This window comes from Pristiophorus japonicus, chromosome 5 (assembly GCF_044704955.1).
Source record: "Pristiophorus japonicus isolate sPriJap1 chromosome 5, sPriJap1.hap1, whole genome shotgun sequence".
Lineage (NCBI taxonomy): Eukaryota > Metazoa > Chordata > Chondrichthyes > Pristiophoridae > Pristiophorus > Pristiophorus japonicus.
Genome location: NC_091981.1, coordinates 224,584,767 through 224,606,629, shown reverse-complemented (window position 1 = coordinate 224,606,629; position 21,863 = coordinate 224,584,767). Strand labels below are relative to the sequence as shown.

General features: G+C 40.5%; 1 protein-coding gene across 1 annotated transcript in view; it reads right to left on the bottom strand.

The window, feature by feature from the left end:
- Positions 1-21,863, bottom strand: part of adam22 (ADAM metallopeptidase domain 22) — a 472,931-nt gene that overhangs the window by 28,105 nt on the left and 422,963 nt on the right. Inside the window, exons 24-25 of the mRNA XM_070881347.1 lie at positions 13,244-13,340; positions 3,414-3,504 (exon numbers count right to left, since the gene is read on the bottom strand). Coding sequence (XP_070737448.1) covers positions 3,414-3,504; positions 13,244-13,340 — 188 coding nt within the window. The remainder of the gene's footprint in view (positions 1-3,413; positions 3,505-13,243; positions 13,341-21,863) is intronic.

Sequence of the window (21,863 nt, the reverse complement as noted above, 5' to 3'; positions counted from 1 at the left end):
CCCGTTTCCTCCCAATCATCAGTAAAGTGATGGAAGGAGTCATTAATAATGTCATCAAGTGGCATTTGCTCACCAATAACCTGCTCAGTTCAGGTTCCAACAAAACCACATCACACTTTTGATCCAGACATGCATGTAAGAGCTGAGTGCCAAATGCGAGCAGAGCCGGTGTCCTTAACATCAAGGCAGCAAGTGATTGCGTGTGGCATCAAGGAGCCCGAGCATAACTGAGGTCAATGGAGGTTAAAGAAAAATAACCTCAAGTAGTTGGAATCATATCTGACACAACAGAGGACAGTTATGATTATCAGAGGCCAATCAGTGCAGCCCCAGGACATCATTGCTAGAGCTTGTCAGGGTAGCCTCCTCTGCTCGATAATCTTCATGAGTTTTATCAATAACCTTCCTTCTGTCATAAGGTCAGGAATTGGGATATTCGCTGATGATTCCAGTGTTCAGCTCCATTTTACAAACCTTTCGATAATTAAGCAGCCCATGCCAGTGAGACTTTCATCATCGAGTTCGTCCACCATCAACGTCTTTGAATCTTAACTGTTCAAGCCATATAAAACACTGTGGCTACAAGAGCAGGATACTGGGTACCTTGTGAAAACGAACTCACCTCTTAACCAATATTCCCTCTAATTTTATTTGGCGCCACAAGGTCCCTTTAAGGGGATGCGCGCACCATTCAAAATACCACATATGAGCAGTTTTTGTATTGAAAAGCTGGCAAGCCAGCTGCATGGGTTCCCTGGAGCGACTACCAGGATGGTAGAAGATGAACTAGATGGACCTTGATCTTTTTTTGTCTAGCAATTCCTATGTTCCTATGCATTCTGCCCCCATTAAATAATTATTAAAAGACACCAACCCTGGTTAACTGATTTATATGGGTGACATGAAGAAAAGGATGGGAAATAATGTGGACATCAAAATTATGTCACTTACTCTCCCTTAATAATATTGTATGGAAGCTTCAGTCGCTTGCTGGCTGTCGCAATGCTTACTGGAAATGTTCAACCTTTGTGCTATGGGCAGAGGTTGAATGCAAGTAATCTTCGTCCACATTTATGTTCCATGATATCCCAATTACACTCATTTATAGGGTGCAACTGAGCTGAAGACAAACCTTTAAATCACACAATACAATAATACATTGTGTACTGCATGTACTAACATAGAAACAGAAAATAGGTGCAGGAGTAGGCCATTTGGCTCTTCGAGCCTGCACCACCATTCAATGAGTTCATGGCTGAACATGCAACTTCAGTACCACATTCCTGCTTTCTCGCCATACCCCTTGATCCCCCGAGTAGTAAGGACTACATCTAACTCCTTTTTGAATATATTTAGTGAATTGGCCTCAACAACTTTCTGTGGTAGAGAATTCCACAGGTTCACCACTCTCTGGGTAAAGAAGTTTTTCCTCATCTCGGTCCTAAATGGCTTAGCCCTTATCCTTAGACTGTGACCCCTGGTTCTGGCCTTACCCAACATTGGGAACATTCTTCCTGCATCTAACCTGTCTAAACCCGTCAGAATTTTAAAAGTTTCTATGAGATCCCCTCTCATTCTTCTGAACTCCAGTGAATACAAACCCAGTTGATCCAGTCTTTCTTGATATGTCAGTCCCACCATCCCGCGAATCAGTCTGGTGAACCTTCGCTGCACTCCCTCAATAGCAAGAATGTCCTTCCTCAAGTTAGGAGACCAAAACTGTACACAATACTCCAGGTGTGGCCTCACCAAGGCCCTGTACAACTGTAGTAACACCTCCCTGTCCCTGTACTCAAATCCCCTCGCTATGAAGGCCAACATGCCATTTGCTTTCTTAACCGCCTGCTGTACCTGCATGCCAACCTTCAATGACTGATGTACCATGACACCCAGGTCTCGTTGCACCTCCCCTTTTCCTAATCTGTCACCATTCAGATAATAGTCTATCTCTCTGTTTTTACATCCAAAGTGGATAACCTCACATTTATCCACATTATACTTCATCTGCCATGCATTTGCCCACTTACCTAACCTATCCAAGTCACTCTGCAGCCTCATAGCATCCACCTCGCAGCTCACACTGCCACCCAACTTAGTGTCATCCGCAAATTTGGAGATACTACATTTAATCCCCTTGTTTAAATCATTAATGTACATGGTATAATATTCCTGTCCTTATAAGAAAGTGTTTTCTTCGACCAACCATAAGCAATGCTGGAAAGATCCATTAGTAAAGTTTAAAAAATAAAGTCAAAAGTTCAAAAATTCCTGAAGAAATTTAATCAAAAGGTGGCTTTTACAAAAGTATTACAAAGTTCCCACAATGGCTCAAAAGGAAAGTGCACTGTGTAGTCTGGTACCAACTATGCCAACAGATATCCAAGCTGACCTATGCTGACTTAGTTGATGGCAGCCAGGGGATCACTGATGGATATACATTTGACCTCAGTGTTCGGAGTTGGAGGAGGGTGGGGAATCAGCAAGGGTTCCATTTTTTGATCACTATTGCTAGAAGTGTGCATTTGGGCAAGGACAGCATTTGACTCAGCACTTAAGTAGCCTGCAAAAACTCATGTCTGTAAATTTCTATGATTTTATGAATGGCCATTTTGAACATGAAAAGAAGGACAAGAAAAGAGCATCAGGTTCATCAAACTGCCCCTCTACTCAACGAAGCAGCCTTGCAACCCCCTTACCACGCTACCTTTAGGAAGAGGAAAAAACGTATTGGAGAAAAAAATCCGCAGTCAATTCAGGAAAAATTCATTACATTTCTCTTGAATAAAACACAAGAACAAGCCTCTGCCTTTACAAAAGGAAGGGGTAAGAGATAAAATTGAGAGAGAAAAAGACAGTGGGGGTAATGTTGACTTTGAGCGATAATATCGACTTTGAGCCATAATGTCAAATGGGTCATAGCGAATTGGCATCCCGTTTCCATCTCTTCTGATTTTTATTTCCATGGAATTCATCCAGTTTACACTACCACACAAAGTCAAAGTTACCCCAGTGATACATAAAACATTATTTAACTTCATGCTATACAAATTCATCGTACAAAGCAGAAGACGATGGGCTGTTTTCTGGGTTTGTGCTGCTGACAGCATTCTTCACCCACCAGTCATTTCATGGATTTTCCAATATGTGTGGCTGGTGGGCCAGGTTCCCTGCCAGTAACACGAACTCAGAAAACTGGCTCTGAAGTGCTACCCGATTACTGCTTTATTTGGGTCAACAAAGATAGCAAAATATATACTGTTAGTATATGTAACACGATGAGAAATTTCTGACAGTACAAATTCTAGTGCATTAGGTTGTAGTGGTTGTTTTAAACACCATTTTGTTTTAAAACATTCTGGAAATGAGCTCAAGAAAGTCATGCAGTAATACAAGGGCAATATTTTGATACTCACTTGTAAAACCATGCTGCAACACCCAAGACAAGAGCTGCCATCAGGATGGTTCCTGCGATGGCACCTATAATAATATTGGTTCTAACTGATCCTGCGACAATGGGAGAGGAACACAACCAATTAATCTCCTGAGAAACCAGTAACTAACAATTGAAATTTGATTTGGGTATGTTCCATATTGCTTCATTTCATGTCAAAGTATTTCACACCATCATTCACTCCAGCCCTTAATACATTATGAATAAATACATAAACAGGTTTTCTGCCGATCTTCTGCCAAAGTTACGGTGACTGATTGGGGGAAACCTCGAGGAAGTTCCCAGTATTAATGCATTCCAATTCATTTCATGAGGCCACTCTGTTCTACCAGTCTATTAGAGAAATAAATATTATTTACCCGCTCGAGTATTTCCCGATTCATTTTCAATGGTATTAAATATTAAAACCTGACTATTTGTAGGTTGATACAGTCTAATATGCTGAACAATTCTTAACTTTTCCCATTTAACTATACAAAACAATAGAATTAGTAATGCTTTTAGAACAACTAAGGGTCATGTAAAATATTGATTTTCAAAGTCAGATGGGTCTATTGTAATTGTTTATTTAAGAAAATATCAAGTTTACATGAGCCACTTAGCTTTATTTATGACTTTATATACCACACTTAGATAGCAGTCTCACAGAAAGTGTTCCACAGTGGGAAACCTGCAGAGTTCAAATTCTTTTCAATTCATCATAGGCAGCCCCTCGGCATCGAGGAAAACTTGCTTTCACTCCCAAAGTGAGTTATTTGGTGGCTGAACAGTCCGATACGAGAGCCACAGACCCGGTTACAGGTGGGACAGACATTTGTCGAGGGAAGGGGTGGGTGGGGCTGGTTTGCCGCGCACTCCTTCCGCTGTCTGCGCTTCACCTCTTCATGCTCTTTGCGTTGAGACTCGGAAGAGCTCAACGCCCTCCCGGATGCACTTTATCCACCTCGGGCGGTCTTCGGCCAGCGTCTCCCAGGTGTCAGTGGTGATGTTGCAAATTCTTTTCAATTATGAACTTACTGGCAATTAATAAGACCCACTAACTGCCAATTTAAAAGAATGCAAAGGATTTGCAAGTTTCAGATCTCGAAGATCACTGGAGTTAAGAGAACCAGGGACTACAAATTTCAAGTGAGGCTGTTTCTTCATAATTTCATCAAAATATTTAAAAAAAATACAGAATCACCAGCAAAAAGCAGCAGCAACTAAAAATAAAAGATGTGAAATATTTTAGGAATAATGAAGTTTGACAGAAATTCAGTAATATTAGGTACAGCTGTGGCAGATTGTGGCAATAGATAGAATTATGTAAAAGAAGAATAAATAAATAAGAGCAAGCATATTTAGAATGAGCTGTGTAAATAGAATTTGAAGTTTGGTCCCAAATTTCTCAAAATAATTTAATCACTAATAAAAGCAAGCTGATACGACATACAATGTAGAATCATAGAATGGTTACAGCAGAGGAGGCGGCTATTCGGCCTATCGAGCCAATGCCGGCTCTCTGCAAGGGCACTTCAGCTTTCCCTGTAGCCCTGCATTTTTTTTCCTTCAGGTACTTATCCAATTCCCTTTTGAAAGCCACAATTGAAACTGCCTCCACCACCCTTTCAGACAGTGCATTCCAGATCCTAACAACTCGCTGCATAAAAAAAGCTTTTCCTCATGTTGCCTTTGGTTCTTCTGCCAATCACCTTAAATCTGTGTCCTCTGGTTCTCGACCCTTACGCCAAGGGGAAAAGTTTCTCTATCTACTCTGTCTAAAGCCCTCATGATTTTGAACACCTCTATCAAATCTCTAATATGTGTTATGGCTTATTTATCCACAGTTTGGAGATAAGTCACTTCACAATAGATTTTGATGAGGTCTTCAAATTTCTAAAACTATTCCTATGAATTTCCTCATAGTTAAATTATTGTGATAATATGCCACATTTTAAATTCCAATTTATCCATCCCCTGCCAATTATATTGATTTTAAAATGTTCATTTCTGCTCATTGTAGACTGAAAAATGAGATGAAACAAGCTCTTTGAAAGTTAGTATATTCTATCAAGGATTGTTCTCAACTAGGTGGCACAATTATTATTTCAAAATGTAAAAGGATAGTATGCAGGTACAGCAAGTGGTCAGGAAGGCCAATGGTATCTTGGCCTTTATTGCAAAGAGGATGGAGTATAAAAGCAAGGAAGTCTTGATACAGCTATATAAGGTATTGGTGAGGCCACACCTGGAATACTGCGTGCAGTTTTGGTTTCCACATTTACGAAAGGATATATTTGCTTTGGAGGCAGTTCAGAGAAGGTTCACTAGGTTGATTCTGGAGATGAGGGGGTTGACTTATGAGGAAAGGTTGAGTAGGTTGGGCCTCTACTCACTGGAATTCAGGTGAGAGGTGATGTTATCGAAACGTATAAGATTATGAGGGGACTTGACAAGGTGGATGCAGAAAGGATGTTTCCACTGATGGAGGAGACTAAAACTAGAGGGCATGATCTTAGAATAAGGGGCCGCCCATTTAAAATATAGATGAGGAGAAATTTCTTCTCTCAGAGGGTTGTAAATCTGTGGTATTCGCTGCCTCAGAGAGCTATGGAAGCTGGGACATTGAATAAATTTAGGACAGAAATAGACAGTTTCTTAAACGATAAAGGGATAAGGGGTTATGGGGAACGGGCGGGGAAGTGGAGCTGAGTCCATGATCAGATCAGCCATGAACTTATTGAATGGCGAAGCAGGCTCGAGGGAGCACTCCTGCTCCTCCAGGTCTGCAAGGAGCTTAAAAACAGGCAAAGATGTAAAACTTATCTGACTCCTGCTGCCGAGTAACAGATAGCATGGGGCTCCCCCTGTTTGTGAGGTTAAAAATACATCACGCTGCCAATGATATTATCGAGCCGTGACTTTGGGATCTAAAGTAGGCCCCCACCTGCTTTTACTTAGAGCCTGGTCCAGGGCCTGAATTGCCACCTTAAATATTATGGCGGAAGGAAATGCTTCGGGTTGGGTTCGGATTTGCGTGATTCCAATATTTTAACTTCTCGACCCTCTCCCGCCTGTCGGGCTTTAGGAGACGAGGTTAAAATTGAGGTCTATGTATCCCATACAGTTTATATTGCAGTATAATGCAGTGATCTTTTTTAAAAAATCCATTTTCCAAGGAGGGATGGTTAGCCCAGAAACGTATGGCCTACTCCTGTTCCTATTTCTTATGTTCTTATGTCATCAGTATTTGTGTCACAATGGTTTTCTAATGCTACGCTGTAACTAATGACACATTGTTAACACAGGTTTTATAGGATTTCATTATAATAATGGTTATTTTACAGGAGAAATACGTTTTTATTAATCTAAACCTGATGGTACAGCATCAAGATTCAATAATCATTAAATCGTGTCTTTAATTTTCCTGAATTATATATTGCGCGATAATTTGCTGTGGCAGGGCAGCGAACGGCGTACGTCTTTATTTAGACTTGCCCTCGCCCGTTTAATCGCAATGATATTTTGAGATGCAAGTTGTGAAAATATTAGCTGGTAACGTGGCAGCGAGGGAAACCGAGCATCTGGGACCTGAGTGAACAGGGCAAGCAATTGTGTATCTCCTTAACCAATCAGATTGAAGGATTGTGATATGAACAGCAGAAGGACTGAGAAGGAAGTGTAAACTGGAGAGGATGAATTCAATGTCAAATCAGGCACAGGAAGAGAAATAAAGAGAGGGAAAGAAAGATTAGATTGAGGGAAAAAAAGGACAAAAAAAGTTTTTTAAAATTCTAATTTAAAATTTTACATTTTAAAAATCTCTAACAATTAAAACTTGAAGAAATTAGATTCCTCACTTATTACAGCTAATTTTCAGTGCCAGGGAGGTTGTTTGGCAGTAATTAATACATCACATTGTTAAAAGGGTACTTAAGCTAAAATGGACAAGACTTAACTTTCTGTGGCGAGTTTAGTTCATATCCAACCGTGCAAAAACAATAACATCACGCCATTCAATGCATTTCAATGGTGGGCCAGTAACAGCAACTTTTAGATGCCTCAAGTTGCTGTACCATTTGTGCATAAATAATACCAAGCGCCATTATCCTCACCATTATTTTGACAACATTTTATGGCCCAATGTACTGCATTTTCTGTGATACTAACAGAATGAGGCAGTATATAAAACCTCACAATGAATACATGTACAGCAATTACATTTTGTATTAGATATTGATGTTTGTAGAATATGTAAGCTTTAATACAAATTAGAAATGGTCACAATGTGCAACATATTCTCAATCAAAATGTTTTATTAAATTCTCTTTTTGTCTTGCTGGATTATAACTGTTGTCCTTATGAAAGAGCTCTGTTTTAATGAGTCGCCTACCTCTGGTAAAATGTAATTACATTCTGATCAGTTCTGCTCTGCCAATTAACAAAGTTATTATGTTAATAAAACCATTTCTTATCTGCCTAAACCAGCTAAGGCCACAGTTATTTTACTGCAATCACTGAATATAATCTGTTAGACACAGAATTAACTGCTTTTTTTCTAGCCTCTCCAGCAGCAACTGCTTCCGACCATCCCTTGACAAAGCCAGCTTCTCATTACTTTAGTCTATACTCCGTTCCAGCATTTTCTTTTGGTTACATTTTAGTTGTCAGCTCTCCAAAAGAGAAAGCTAACCTTTTCGTTAATTCTATCTGCACCATTTATAATTCAGTGATTTTGGCACAGAACCTCCCTTGACCCATTCTATTCAATCAGTATAGCCCAAATCAAGCTTCATCCCTGCTCTGGGTTTACGACCAGACTTTTAGTCTTGACTACTATCCCCCACCTCCCCCCCCCCCCCGCCCTTCATCCGCATGATTCATGGCTCCAAACTTAGCCCTGTTCAACTCCATCTCTTCAATCTGTTTTATATTCATTAGGTTTACAGAGTTAGAATTTAATTTTGACTGCCTGCTTTAACCAGTGTGGCAGCGGCCTGAAAATGCACTCCGCCAGTCGGCTACCCAATAGTCAAAATCGAGCCCTAGTTTCTGGGCTAACCATCCCTCCTTGGAAAATGGATTTTTTTAAAAAGATCACTGCATTATACTGCAATATAAACTGTATGGGATACATAGACCTCAATTTTAACCTCGTCTCCTAAAGCCCGACAGGCAGGAGAGGGTCGAGAAGTTAAAATATTGGAATCACGCAAATCCGAACCCAACCCGAAGCATTTCCTTCCGCCATAATATTTAAGGTGGCAATTCAGGCCCTGGACCAGGCTCTAAGTAAAAGCAGGTGGGGGCCTACTTTAGATCCCAAAGTCACGGCTCGATAATATCATTGGCAGCGTGATGTATTTTTAACCTCACAAACAGGGGGAGCCCCATGCTATCTGTTACTCGGCAGCAGAAACGTGACAGGAGTCAGGTAAGTTTTACACCTTTGCCTGTTTTTAAGCTCCTTGCAGACCTGGAGGAGCAGGAGTGCTCCCTCCAGGCCTCACATGAAGCCTTCATCTCCCCAGCTCTGGCCTTTAGGGCATCATGCCCAGACCTCCCCCCATTCCAATCGCACCCAGAGCTTTCCTTCTCCCCCACCTTGGAATCATGCCCGGAGACTTCCTCCTCCACCTCTGGCTGCTGGGTGAGAGTGCATATACATTGATTTAAATTAGGCCCTGCCATTAGGATCGGCAGGATCTCCACGTCTCAAGCCTTGTCAGGCTCTTCACTCGTTACCGGGCACCCTAGCACCCTTCTCGTCTTCCCATTAATATTGGGGCCATGGTATTTGCTGATCAGCCATGGATTCGTGCTGGCCTATTTCTCTCTGTCTGAGAGACTGTTAATTTTAACAAAACAGGCTGATAAATGCTTTTTAAAAAAAAAATCAGGGCATCAGAAATGTAAACACATATATCCTAGCCATAGAACATCTATATTCTAGGGTTATTGTATGGGGTTGGGGGTAATATATTAGCATGGATAGAGGATTGGCTAACTAACAGAGAACAGAGAGTCGGGATAAATGGTTCATTCTCTGGTTGGCAACCAGTAACTAGTGGGGTGCCGCAGGGATCAGTGCTGGGACCCCAACTATTTACAATCTATATTAACGACTTGGAAGAAGGAACTGAGTGTAATGTAGCCAAGTTTTCTGACGATGCAAAGATGGGAGGAAAAGCAATGTGTGAGGAGGACACAAAAAATCTGCAAAAGGACATAGACAGGCTAAGTGAGTGGGCAAAAATTTGGCAGATGGAGTATCTTGGAAAGTGTGAGGTCATGCACTTTGGCAGAAAAAAATCAAAGAGCAAGTTATTATTTAAATGGAGAAAGATTGCAAAGTGCCGCAGTACAGCGGGACCTAGGGTACTTGTGCATGAAACACAAAAGGATAGTATGCAGATACAGCAAGTGATCAGGAAGGCCAATGGTATCTTGGCCTTTATTGCAAAGGGGATGGAGTATAAAAGCAGGGAAGTCTTGCTACAGCTATATAAGGTATTGGTGAGGCCACACCTGGAATGCTGCGTGCAGTTTTGGTTTCCATATTTACGAAAGGATATACGTGCTTAGGAGGCAGTTCAGAGAAGGTTCACCTAGGTTGATTCCAGGGATGAGGGGGTTGACTTATGAGGAAAGGTTGAGTAGGTTGGGCCTCGACTCATTGGAATTCAGAAGAATGAGAGGTGATCTTATCGAAACATATACGATTATGAGGGGGCTTGACAAGGTGGATGCAGAGAGGATGTTTTCACTGATGGGAGAGACTAGAACTAGAGGGCATTATCTTAGAATAAGGGGCCGCCTATTTAAAACTGAAATGAGGAGGAATTTCTTCTCTCAGAGGCTCTCGTATTGGACTGTTCAGCCACCAAAGAACTCACTTCAGGAGTGGAAGTAAGTCTTCCTCGATTCCGAGGGACTGCCTATGATGATGATGATGATGATGATGATGATAGTTGAGAGGACAGAAATATTAAGGGCATTTACTTTGGAGCTGGTGAAGGTAACCGTCTTGAAAGATTACAGGAGACAACTTTAGGAAAACAAACTACTGATGATGCAGTAAATATTGGTCTGAGGAAGAGCAGTTAGTTCTGCTGCTCAAATTTGCCACTAGAAGATGGCACTCGAATTGTAACTGAGGTTGGCTGGAGATGATTAACATTCCCATTCAACTTCCACCCCAAACTCAACCCAAATTGAAACCACTATTGTAGTTGTGGCGGTATAAGCAGCACAACAGTATCCCTGAGTCAAATAATGCATTCAGATGGCCATTTTGTTTGTTGGATCTGACAATGCTGTTCTCCTGGTGGAAGTGGGCTGCAGGTGGAAGCACGGCCTTTTGGAGCACTTGCATTTAGAAAAGTCCATCGCGGATTGTAAACCTTGTGGAGTGTGTATGTACCAGTAGGAACCAAATAAAGGAACCTATAGGAACCAAACATCATAGAATCATAGAAACATTACGACATAGGGAGGCTATTCAGCCCATCGTGTCTGTGCCAGTGTATCTTAGTGATGCCTTACTAAGTGCTTCCAATCTTCCATCTCATCATTCATCTCTTCAAAACATAAGATTAGAACGATTCCCATTGGGAAATTCATATACTCGGGCCAAATCTGTACTTTCTGCATAACTGACTAAATAAGGCAGGAAACATGCTGACAGAACCTCCAGAGCACCAAACAGCAAAGGTAACCCAAACCTTCAGCTCCAGCCTTAAAAATGGCCATAGAAACATAGCAAATAGATGCAGGAGTAGGCCATTCAGCCCTTCGAGCCTGCACCATCATTCAATAAGATCATGGCTGATCATTCCCTCAGTACCCCTTTCCTGCTTTCTCTCCATACCCCTTGATCCCTTTAGCCGTAAGAGCCATATCTAACTCCCTCTTGAATATATCCAATGAACTGGTATCAACAACTCTGCAGCAGGAAATTCCACAGGTTAACAACTCTGAGTGAAGAAGTTTCTCCTCATCTCAGTCCTAAATAGCCTACCCCTTATCCTAAGACTGTGTCCCCTGGTTCCCTATTTCCCCAACATCGGGAACATTCTACCCGCATCTAACCTGTCCCGTCCAATCAGAATCTTGTATGTTTCTATGAGATCCCCTCTCATCCTCCTCAACTCCAATGTATAAAGGCCCAGTTGATCCAGTCTCTCTTCATACGTCAGTCCAGCCATCCCGGGAATCAGTCTGGTGAACCTTCGCTGCACTCCCTCAATATCAAGAACGTCCTTCCTCAGATTAGGAGACAAAAACTGAACACAATATTCCAGGTGAGGCCTCACCAAGGCCCTGTACAACTGCAGTAAGACCTCCCTGCTCCTATACTCAAATCCCCTAGCTATGAAGGCCAACATGCCATTTGCCGCCTTCACCATCTGCTGTACCTGTATGCCAACTTTCAATGACTGATGTACCATGACACCACTTTTACTTTTCTTCTTTCTATCTTTTGCTTCTGCCCCCATCTCGATGAGTATCCAGGATAGTGCAGTGCTGCTCATACTGCCACTTAATTAGTGGTGCAATTAATTTGGGTCGGATCTAGTGGCAGAAGCTGAGGAAAATGCAGTTGGAATGTTGCCAACCCAACCTCATTGACATACATCATATGCGAGCCATGAGCACGTGCTCTAGTGCAATGATAGATTTTGGGGAGGAAAATTCTGGTGCATTTTTATCGAGTATGTGTGTCACTAGGCCTTACCGCCCCATTTTACTCAAATTAGAGCCCCGAACCTGTCCTGAAATAGGCAGTAATTCTAAGAAAACTCCAAGCTGTAAGTATCATAACAGGCATTATATTCTTATTTATTTCTTTTTAAATTCATTTACTTTATTTATGTTATCCACATTCTAGACATGTTAGTCTGGAGTAGAAATTGGTCCTTATTGCACCCGTTTTTCGGGCGTAAAATAAGGGCAATAAGGGACCAATTTCTCACGCCCAAACATGTCTGTAATACGTCCAGCGCCATATTGGGCAAGATGATTTCTCAGGCATCCCTAGTGGCTGCCAAATCAGGTGTTAGGCCCCATGAATACATTAGGAGGGGTATACTATGTGTTTTAGCTCCGTCCTGAAATTGGGCTTAATTTACACAAACCTGGGGCTCCTGAGCAGAGTGGACGCCAGGTCTGCTCCACTCAAATTTTCCTGCTGTGGATGTGGCCAAAACTGCATTCAGTTCTGGGCACCGCATCTCAGGAAAATTATACTGACCTTGAAGAGGGTGCAGAGCAGATTGATCAGAATGATACTGGGGTTAAAAGGGATAAATTATGAGGACAGGTTTCATAAGCTTGTTTGGCATTCCCTTCAGATTAGAAGGCTGAAGGGTGGTCTAATTGGGGTGTTTATAATTATAAGGGGATTCAACAGCATGGATACAGAGAACCTATTTCCTTTGGAGAGGGAATCCAGCGCAAGGGAAGGGGGCATAATCTTAAAATTAGAGCAAGGCCAGTTAGGAATGAAATCTTTTTTCACACAAAGGATAGTGGAAATCTGAAACTTTCTCCCACAGAAGGCTGTGGATGTTAGTTCAATTGACATTTTAAGACTGAGACTGATAGACTTTGGTTAGATAAGGATATCAAGGGATATAGAGCAATGGCTGGTAAATGGAGCTGAGGAACACATTAGCCATGATCTAATAGAATGGCAGAACAAGCTCAAGGGGCTGGATGGCCTACCCTTGTTCCTATAAATGGTACTGTTATCTACCTGTGTAATGGTGACAGACATTACAAAGAGCACACTATTACTTAATTTACACAAACCTGCTCCTGTGATTTTTACTGCCTTTGGTGTATATATACTGCAGTCACTGCCATTCCAGTATGGGTCACACGCACACTTTACTTCATTGCTGCACGTCTGTAAATGAAATAATAAAATGAGAGTATACCTGCATGTTTACTTCTGTTTTTACTCCTTGTTTGAACACATAACAATATTAACAATGAATCAAAAACTGTAAGCAATATTCAACTAACCATTTGCTCCCATGTTAATATAGCTCTTAAGCAGTAGATGAAGTTAATTACTAAATGGCAGCTTTTTGCTTTGAAAGTGTGACATTATTTAGTACTCTGAATTTTGAAAACAGGCCTTTTTTAATAATGTAGTTATCGTTAGATTGAGAGGATTTTAAACCCTGCATCAAATGAGTAAAGTGGAATCTCAATGATTTCTCAAGGAATCTGCAACTGCTGATGATCCACTTCCCCATATATTGTAAGGAAAGGGTTAATCAGATTATCCTGAAGTCTGCGAGTGTTATTCAGCTACTGATTTCTCTTTATATTGTAGTAATAGTAACCGTTAGCTTTTGCCTGTTAAGTGAGAAAGTATAAGTGAATTTTGATGCAATGACCACTTAACTGCTTAATTAAGGCTGACCTTAAAGCAATGGCCAGTTTAGACAATAAACCCAATTAAAAATCATTCCAATGCATACTGCAGATAACTTTAATCAGTTAATAAGTTAATTCTGCAGTAAGATATATCTGCGAATACAGCATCCTTTTTAGAAAGCAGCAGATTTGTATGGAATGGTACAGATTTATAATTAGAAGTTTTACTTGGTAGAATAGTAACAACAGTGAAACTATCGATAAGATAACAGAGATGCGGAATTGTACTGGTCTACGGAAAAAAGGACTCATTAAAACTAAAGTTATTGATAAGGGACAAGGGAAGAAACTCATTAAAATTTACCTTATATGGAGTTGTATTAGATAATGCAGAAATAGGTGGATTGTCAGAGAAAGGCTAACAAAAAGGTATAAAAAGATTTGCAGCCAGTATACCGAGCTTGGAATTGAAATGCGCTTGTGTCCTCTGACTAAACTCGTAAGGTTTTTGTCGTAAGTACTGCTATTTACATGTATGCTTAATAAATCTGTAACACCTGACATTCAATGTTGTGAACCCTATTGATTTGAGGAGTAAGTTATAAGGACATGCCTTTACCTGTCCTCTAACAATATGATAGAGTAGAGCTTATATCAGTTCACCAATAGAATGACAAATTCCTCTCATTTTAACTGAAACCCCAAATTTGATCTTATCCATATATTTTAGATGCTGCCTGACCCACTGAGATTTCCAGCATTTTCTGTTTTTATTTCAGGTTCCAGCATCCGTTATATATCTTAGAGTTCTGATTGATTAAATGTCACATTTTCAGAGCGTTCAATCATGAGTTGAGGGGTGTGGGCAGAGGGGAAGGGGGGAAACAACAAAATTCCATTTTGTCCCATTTGAATTACGCACTATCATAGAATGGTTAACGATGGCCATCTTGCATTTTTTGGAATACATGGATTACTTCCCAAAATCAACATTTTTCTCTTATTAAAAACATTACAAAACACTGCAATCTGTTCTTGTCCAGCACTTTATCATAGTGGGAATGCCTCTTCAAATAAAATACATTAAAATCTGTAGTTTTTTCAATTGCTTGCAACGACAATTGTGTATTTGAAATTGGTGACTGAAGTGTTTTTTCCCTAAGGAAAGATTTATAAGTACAATTGGAAATGTTTGTTTTATAATTTAATTATTGATGGTGACTGTTTGAGTTCTAATGCACAATGGCAGGTGAATGGAACACTAGTTGCTTCTCAACATCCAATTTCAGTGTCAAGAACTCCAAGGCAAGGTGCAGCACAACTTCGAGTCCAAACCTGGTGTGACATCAAATTTAGCACTGATTTACACCAAATTATGTATGATTATGTGCTACAGATCCTTGTCTATTTCGGACCACCCAAACTAATTTCACTTTGGACAAGTGGCAAGAAGAACTTAATTCAATCAATTGGAGTTAGATTCAAAACAAGACTAGATGTCAATAAACAGAGTGCTAACCTCCTATACCCAGGCAGTTACCTCAGATGAATACACATAGAAATAAAAACAGAAAATACTGGAGATACATATCAGGACAATCAGGATCTGTAAAGAGAAAATTAAATTTTTGTCTTTTCTCTGTCCTGTGCTGATTGATCATCTACGTATTTCCAGTATTTTCTGTCTTTATTTTTGCATTTCCAGCATTTGCAGTTTTCCAATTTATATTTGTACACTCAGACTAATTAATTGCTTTGTTTAGTTTTGCCATCCTATAACTTTAAAAATTTGATCAAAGAATTTGATCAAACATTTAAAAGTTTATAACATCCAATCACATTTCTCAATATAGCTGGTGATTGCATTTGACTTCTGCAAATTCCTGTATGATAAAAAGATTAGAAATATTAATGACACATTGTGTATGCAAAAATACACAATCACCTTTCAGATATGGATCAAATGTGAATAAATGGAGTTGAGGTACAGATCAGACATGCTCTAATAGAATGGCAAAAAAGTCTCACGGGGTTGAATGGCCTACTCCTGTTCCTATGGAAAAGCAGATTGCCCACAAATTAAGATGTTTGGCTGACGTACAATTTAAATGGAATGAGACTGGTATGTTCAGCTGCTCAGATGCTGCACACAATTCAACAGTACATTCATTTCAGTGTTGGTGCAAACATCTAAAGAAAGCTTTTCATTTTTTCACCAACCTCATCTCCAAAACTTTAAAACAATCATACTCCACTGTTCAAATCAATTGGATATTAAGAGTACATCATTGGAATTAGTGCAACAAAGTAAGTGGCTTAACTCAAGAGCACAGTTTTGTTCTTCCTATAGGTAAGATAGCATTTGAAGAGATGCTCTAACAATTTGCTGCAAATGCTCAAGAGTACAAATCAGTTTAAGTACTTTGTAAAAAGGTAATTTAATACTGAATGAGACTGAGCTTCTACTTCACTAAATTTAATCTGCAATTTGCTATATAATTCATGATACAACACACTTCCGCATTTCTAAGCACTGTTATGATATAGCCAAGTATGTTATCTGTGTTTTCAGGGAAATGTATAATGGTATTGAGTAGAGAGCAATTAATGCATGTCTGATCACCTCAGTTAACAATGAACAGGGCATGTGATGTGAATGAGGACCAAGCAAGATAGCCGGGATATTTTTGTTACAAATGTTTGTTTAATTTTCTTACAAATCAATGTATTAGTTAAATTATGAAAGTTTAATGATTTCCAACCCACGAGTCAGAGAGTTCTATCCAAGAAACAGAACTTCTAATCCTTATGAAAAAAGTTGATGCCACTTGTCAGAGCCCCCTTTTCATCACAAATTACTCATTACCTCCTTTTAGCTTTAACTACAAGTGAAACTCTCTCCTCTTTGACCTTACAATTGTGGTGTAAATTCATTAAACTGCACCATTCTCGAACATCTGTATAGGGACAGATTCTCATCTTTGTAACATATGCTTTTAGATTACTCACTGTATAAATACAAGGTTCTGTAACATGGAGCTCGTTTTTTACTGATCTGTCCATTTGTTGTTAATAATGAGCGCAAGTTTAATTTGAATGCTCAGGTTGCACTTAATTTAAAAAAAATGTTAGATTAAATATTCTAAATCTGACTTTATTCTTTAAGTAATGTCACTTTTCTATGTTATTATGGTGCACTGAGTTTATGTACATTTATCCAATAACACATGGTAGTTACATGTGCTTATTTAGTAATGGCAGTTTGTAAATGAGTGTTAATCTTTAAGTGTTCACCATTCCAAATACAGGATATAGTATAACATGGAAAGCTGTGAAATGGTCTAGTTATGTTTCACTGGTAAAAATAAATTATATAGATTATCCTCATCATCAGAACATAGATAGCATTTCAAACTTACCATTGGTGAGGTTGTGTTATGCAAATTATATTCATTAATGAAAAATAGAAATTACACTTACCTATTGGTGACGGCAAACTATGCAGATTCGCCTCATCAGTTTAAAAAAGAATTCACACTTAAATTACGTATTGAAAACCTGGAAGAATGTGTGAGGATATATTGGCCTACTTCATATTAAATGAGCAAAATATTGGCAAAGTATGTACAAAATAGTTTTTCCGAAATCGTATCAAATTTAAAATAGAAACAAAGATTAAAATGACAGCTCTTTTCAAAATAGCACACTTATGTTAAAAGAAAATGCTACCTGTGTCATGTGATTCTGAATGGATCAGAACAGACCACTTAGAATTTCTGCTCAGTATTATTTTACATGGGTTACAAATAATGTTAAAATAAAATCAGAAAAATCCAGGCTTACGAATTCAAATTACTTCAATAGATTCAACATTTCTTCATTTAGACCTATTCAATCACCTAAAATTTTCATTCAACTAAATTTACTTCAATGAGTAGTTTGTTGTTTATTTCCTTAAAAGGAAGTGATTGATGCAAAAGAATTTGCTCATTTACAACAGTGCTTTCCATTTAAAAACTTGAGCAAGTCATGCAGATCATAAGAGGGTATTTGTACAGGATTAATAATCAGAAAAATTCAGTCTTGATTTAGTAGTGGATGGTAAACTTCTTTAAGGATGTCACAAGTAAAGTAGATAGTGGAACTCCCTGTACGATAGTCCATTTGGACTTTCAAATAAACTTTTGACAAAGTTCTAGATCAAAACCAACAACTTTTTTGAGGATGTAACTAGTAGAGTGGACAAAGGAGAACCAGTGGATGTGGTGTATTTGGACTTTCAAAAGGCTTTTGACAAGGTCCCACACAAGAGATTGGTGTGCAAAATTAAAGCACGTGGTATTGGGGGTAATGTACTGATGTGGATAGAGAACTGGTTGGCAGACAGGAAGCAGAGAGTCGGGATAAACGGGTCCTTTTCAGAATGGCAGGCAGTGACTAGTGGAGTGCCGCAGGGCTCAGTGCTGGGACCCCAGCTCTTTACTATATACATTAATGATTTAGATGAAGGAATTGAGTGTAGTATCTCAAAGTTTGCAGATGACACTAAACTGGGTGGTGGTGTGAGCTGTGAGGAGGACGGTAGGAGGCAGCAGGGTGACTTGGACAGGTTAGGTGAGTGGGCAAATGCATGGCAGATGCAGTATAATGTAGATAAATGTGAGGTTATCCTCTTTGGGCGCAGAAACACGAGGGAAGAATATTATCTGAATGGCGGCAGACTAGGAAAAGGGGAGGTGCAACGAGACCTGGGTGTCATGGTTCATCAGTTAATGAAAGTGGCATGCAGGCGGCAAATAGTATGTTGGCCTTCATAGCTAGGGGATTTGAGTATAGGAGCAGGAAGGTCTTACTGCAGTTGTACAGGGCCTTGGTGAGGCCTCACCTGGAATATTGTGATCAGTTTTGGTCTCCTAATCTGAGGAAGGTTGTTCTTGCTATTGAGGGAGTGCAGCGAAGGTTCACCAGACTGATTCCCGGGATGGCTGGTCTGACATATGAGGAGAGACTGGATCAACTGGGCCTTTATACATTGGAGTTTAGAAGTATGAGAGGGGATCTCATAGAAACATATAGATTCTGATGGGACTGGGCAGGTTAGATGCGGGAAGATTGTTCCCGATGTTGGGGAAGTCCAGAACCAGTTTTAGGATATGGGGTAGGCCATTTAGGACTGAGATGAGGAGAAACTTCTTCACTCAGAGAGTTGCTAAACCTATGGAATTCCCTGCCGCAGAGAGTTGTTGATGCCAGTTCATTGGATATATTCAAGAGGGAGTTAGATATGGCCCTTATGGCTAAAGGGATCAAGGGGTATGGAGAGAAAGCAGGAAAGGGGTACTGAGGGAATGATCAGCCATGATCTTATCGAATGGTGGTGCAGGTTCGAAGGGCCGAACGGCCTGCTCCTGCACCTATTTTATATGTTTCTATGTAACTTATTCTGCCAACTTGCTTATTTTGTCCAGTTCATTCTGTAATTTCTGAGCTTCCTCCTTCAATTCCACTGCTCCTAGTTTGATATCACTAAATTTGACCAATTCGCAGAGTTTCAGAATCCTGTCAATTTGCACAGCGTTTTCTGAATCCAGTTAGAAACAATAATAGTCCTTACGCCAAGCTCAGGTGCACCCCACTCAGTACTTTATCCAGCCTCCACCTTGACGCAACTCTTCTAACAAGTACCCATTGTTTTCTACCGTTCAGCCAATATCCGTTCAAGATTTACCCTGAATCCCCACTTCTCATGTGGAACTTTTGTCAATTGCGCAGAAAGAACAAGTAGGCAATAACAACAGCAGTATACAGACGATGTGAATTTGATGGACTTTTAATCTCTTTTCCTTACAAATTTACTAAGGTGCAACCAAAAGTTCTGTTGGTTTATTTATTTTTGCTGTGGCTTTGGATGATGACACCACTTACGTTTTGACTTAAGTTAAGTGTTGCTATCTGTAACAAATAACACGTTAAAGAGGGATCATGAATTTCCTCACAGATTCAGCTTATTGAGAACTGTACCCTGCCAAATCACTGTGGGATTAGAAGTGCAGAGGTTTCCCCCTTCAGTCAGCTTGAACTCTGTAAACAGACTGAAACCCCTGTAGTTACATGAAGCTGCAGAGACGACAAAAAAAGAAAGATTCAAAGAAGACAACGAGAAGGATATTGCTTTTGAACTGCTTTCAATCCTCGAGAGATTTCTTGAAGAATTCCATCTCAATATTCTGCGGTAGTTAAACTGTTTCTCCACTTTCTTGATATCCAAAAGGAAGGGTCTTCTCGGCCCCATTTAGATTTAGAAAAGCTGTACAGGTCAGTGTGGGCCCAATCCAGTCTTGATTTGTAGAATCTAGGAAATGTCTAGCTAGACCAAGTCTGCACATTGTCACTTCTTTGCCTAAATAATAATTTTTGCACTTCAAAGTATTTCATTTTTTGTGAAGCACTTTCAGATGTTTATGTGAAACACCATTAAGCGCTACATAAAAGCAACTCTTTCGGGTGATTTAACTCTACACGGACAGTGGAAACTGGGTGGGTGAGCAGACAAAATACCAATGACGACATACAATTTCCCACCTGCTTTGCGCCAATCTTAATTTTAACCTGTTCTTCTGAGCAGGTGTCAAAGGCATCAGCCGAGTGCTGGTGGGGTCCATCTTTAAATATTCTTCCAAATGACATCATCAGGCCTCAACAGCTGGCCAGAACAGGGAAGCCACTGTTGCTTTCCCACCAGGTGAAGATAGCAGGAAGAGGATCCGGGATCAGAAGAGGCAATTTAAGGTAAGTTTTTTTTGAAGACTCCTCCAAGCCCTACAATAAAATGTTAAACCTCCCCTGTCCTGGGATCCCCACCCATCCACTTCGCCTCCTCAGAGAGTCTCCCTGAAGCCCCTCCCTACAACATATCCTCTTGTACTGGCTGTAGAGATCTAGAGGTTACCATCACCAGGCCCCATGCTGCCAAAATCAGGCATATAATTGCTAGAATTTTCTGATGTCTGTGCGGGTGCAATTAGAGGCGGGTCGCGTGGAAAATTTTAAATAAGTTGGAGCGGGTCGGGAACCCGCCATCATCCCGTCCCCGCAGGTCTTTTCCTTGGGTGTGTTTGCCAGCGCGGCATCAACCCGAATTGCATAGGCGGCCGAGCTAATTGTCAGGCCCTAAAGAGTCCTTTTAGCCTTACCTTTTAAATTTCCGTGGATGAGCACGGGAATTACGCAGCTCGGGAACCATGTCTGTGAACCGGAAGTTCAATAGCCATTGATCCAGCTCATTAGTGCACAGCATGGAAAGCACAATAAATACTCCCAACTGACACCTGCTCACTTTCCTAAGGCAGATGCTGTTGCTGACTGCATTGTCAGCACAGATTTAGCTTTCGAGAGGTTGAAAGTCTTTTCAGTAAAGTCAGGATCCACTGCCACCTCATTGATACCACCTATCACACCATTGATAGATTGCTTCTGTCATCTCTACTTGACCTTCCATCTATTACATCAGCATGGGTGTTGTTTATACTGTCTCACCTTGGTCCTCAGAATCGGACCACGATGAGCCACAACACCAGCAGCATCAGGCACACCAGCAGCACCAACACCACCAACCTTTTCCTCAACCACTTGATGCTCCACAGTACAGTGGGCATCAGCACAGGTCGACATCGCATCGGAGGCGATACCCCTAACACGGTATACAGGCAGGGGATGAGCTTCCTCAACATGACTGAGCAGCAGTGCCAAAGGAGACTCTGGCTATCGCATCAGTTTGTCATAGACATTTTCATATTGCTGGAGCAAGGCCTGTAGCAGAGGAGTGGGTGGATATGCCTTATCAGTGGCTGTCAAAGTCACCAGCGCCCTCAACTTCTTTGCCTCAAGCTTCTTCCAGGGATCTGCAGCAGACATTTGCGGCATCTCGCAGTCAACCGCCCACAGATGCATCACAAAGGTCCCCAATGCCCTTTTTGACAAGTCAGCTAATTATATCAACTTTGCCACTGTTGAAGCCAGTGTTTCTGAGCAGGCGCTGGCCTTT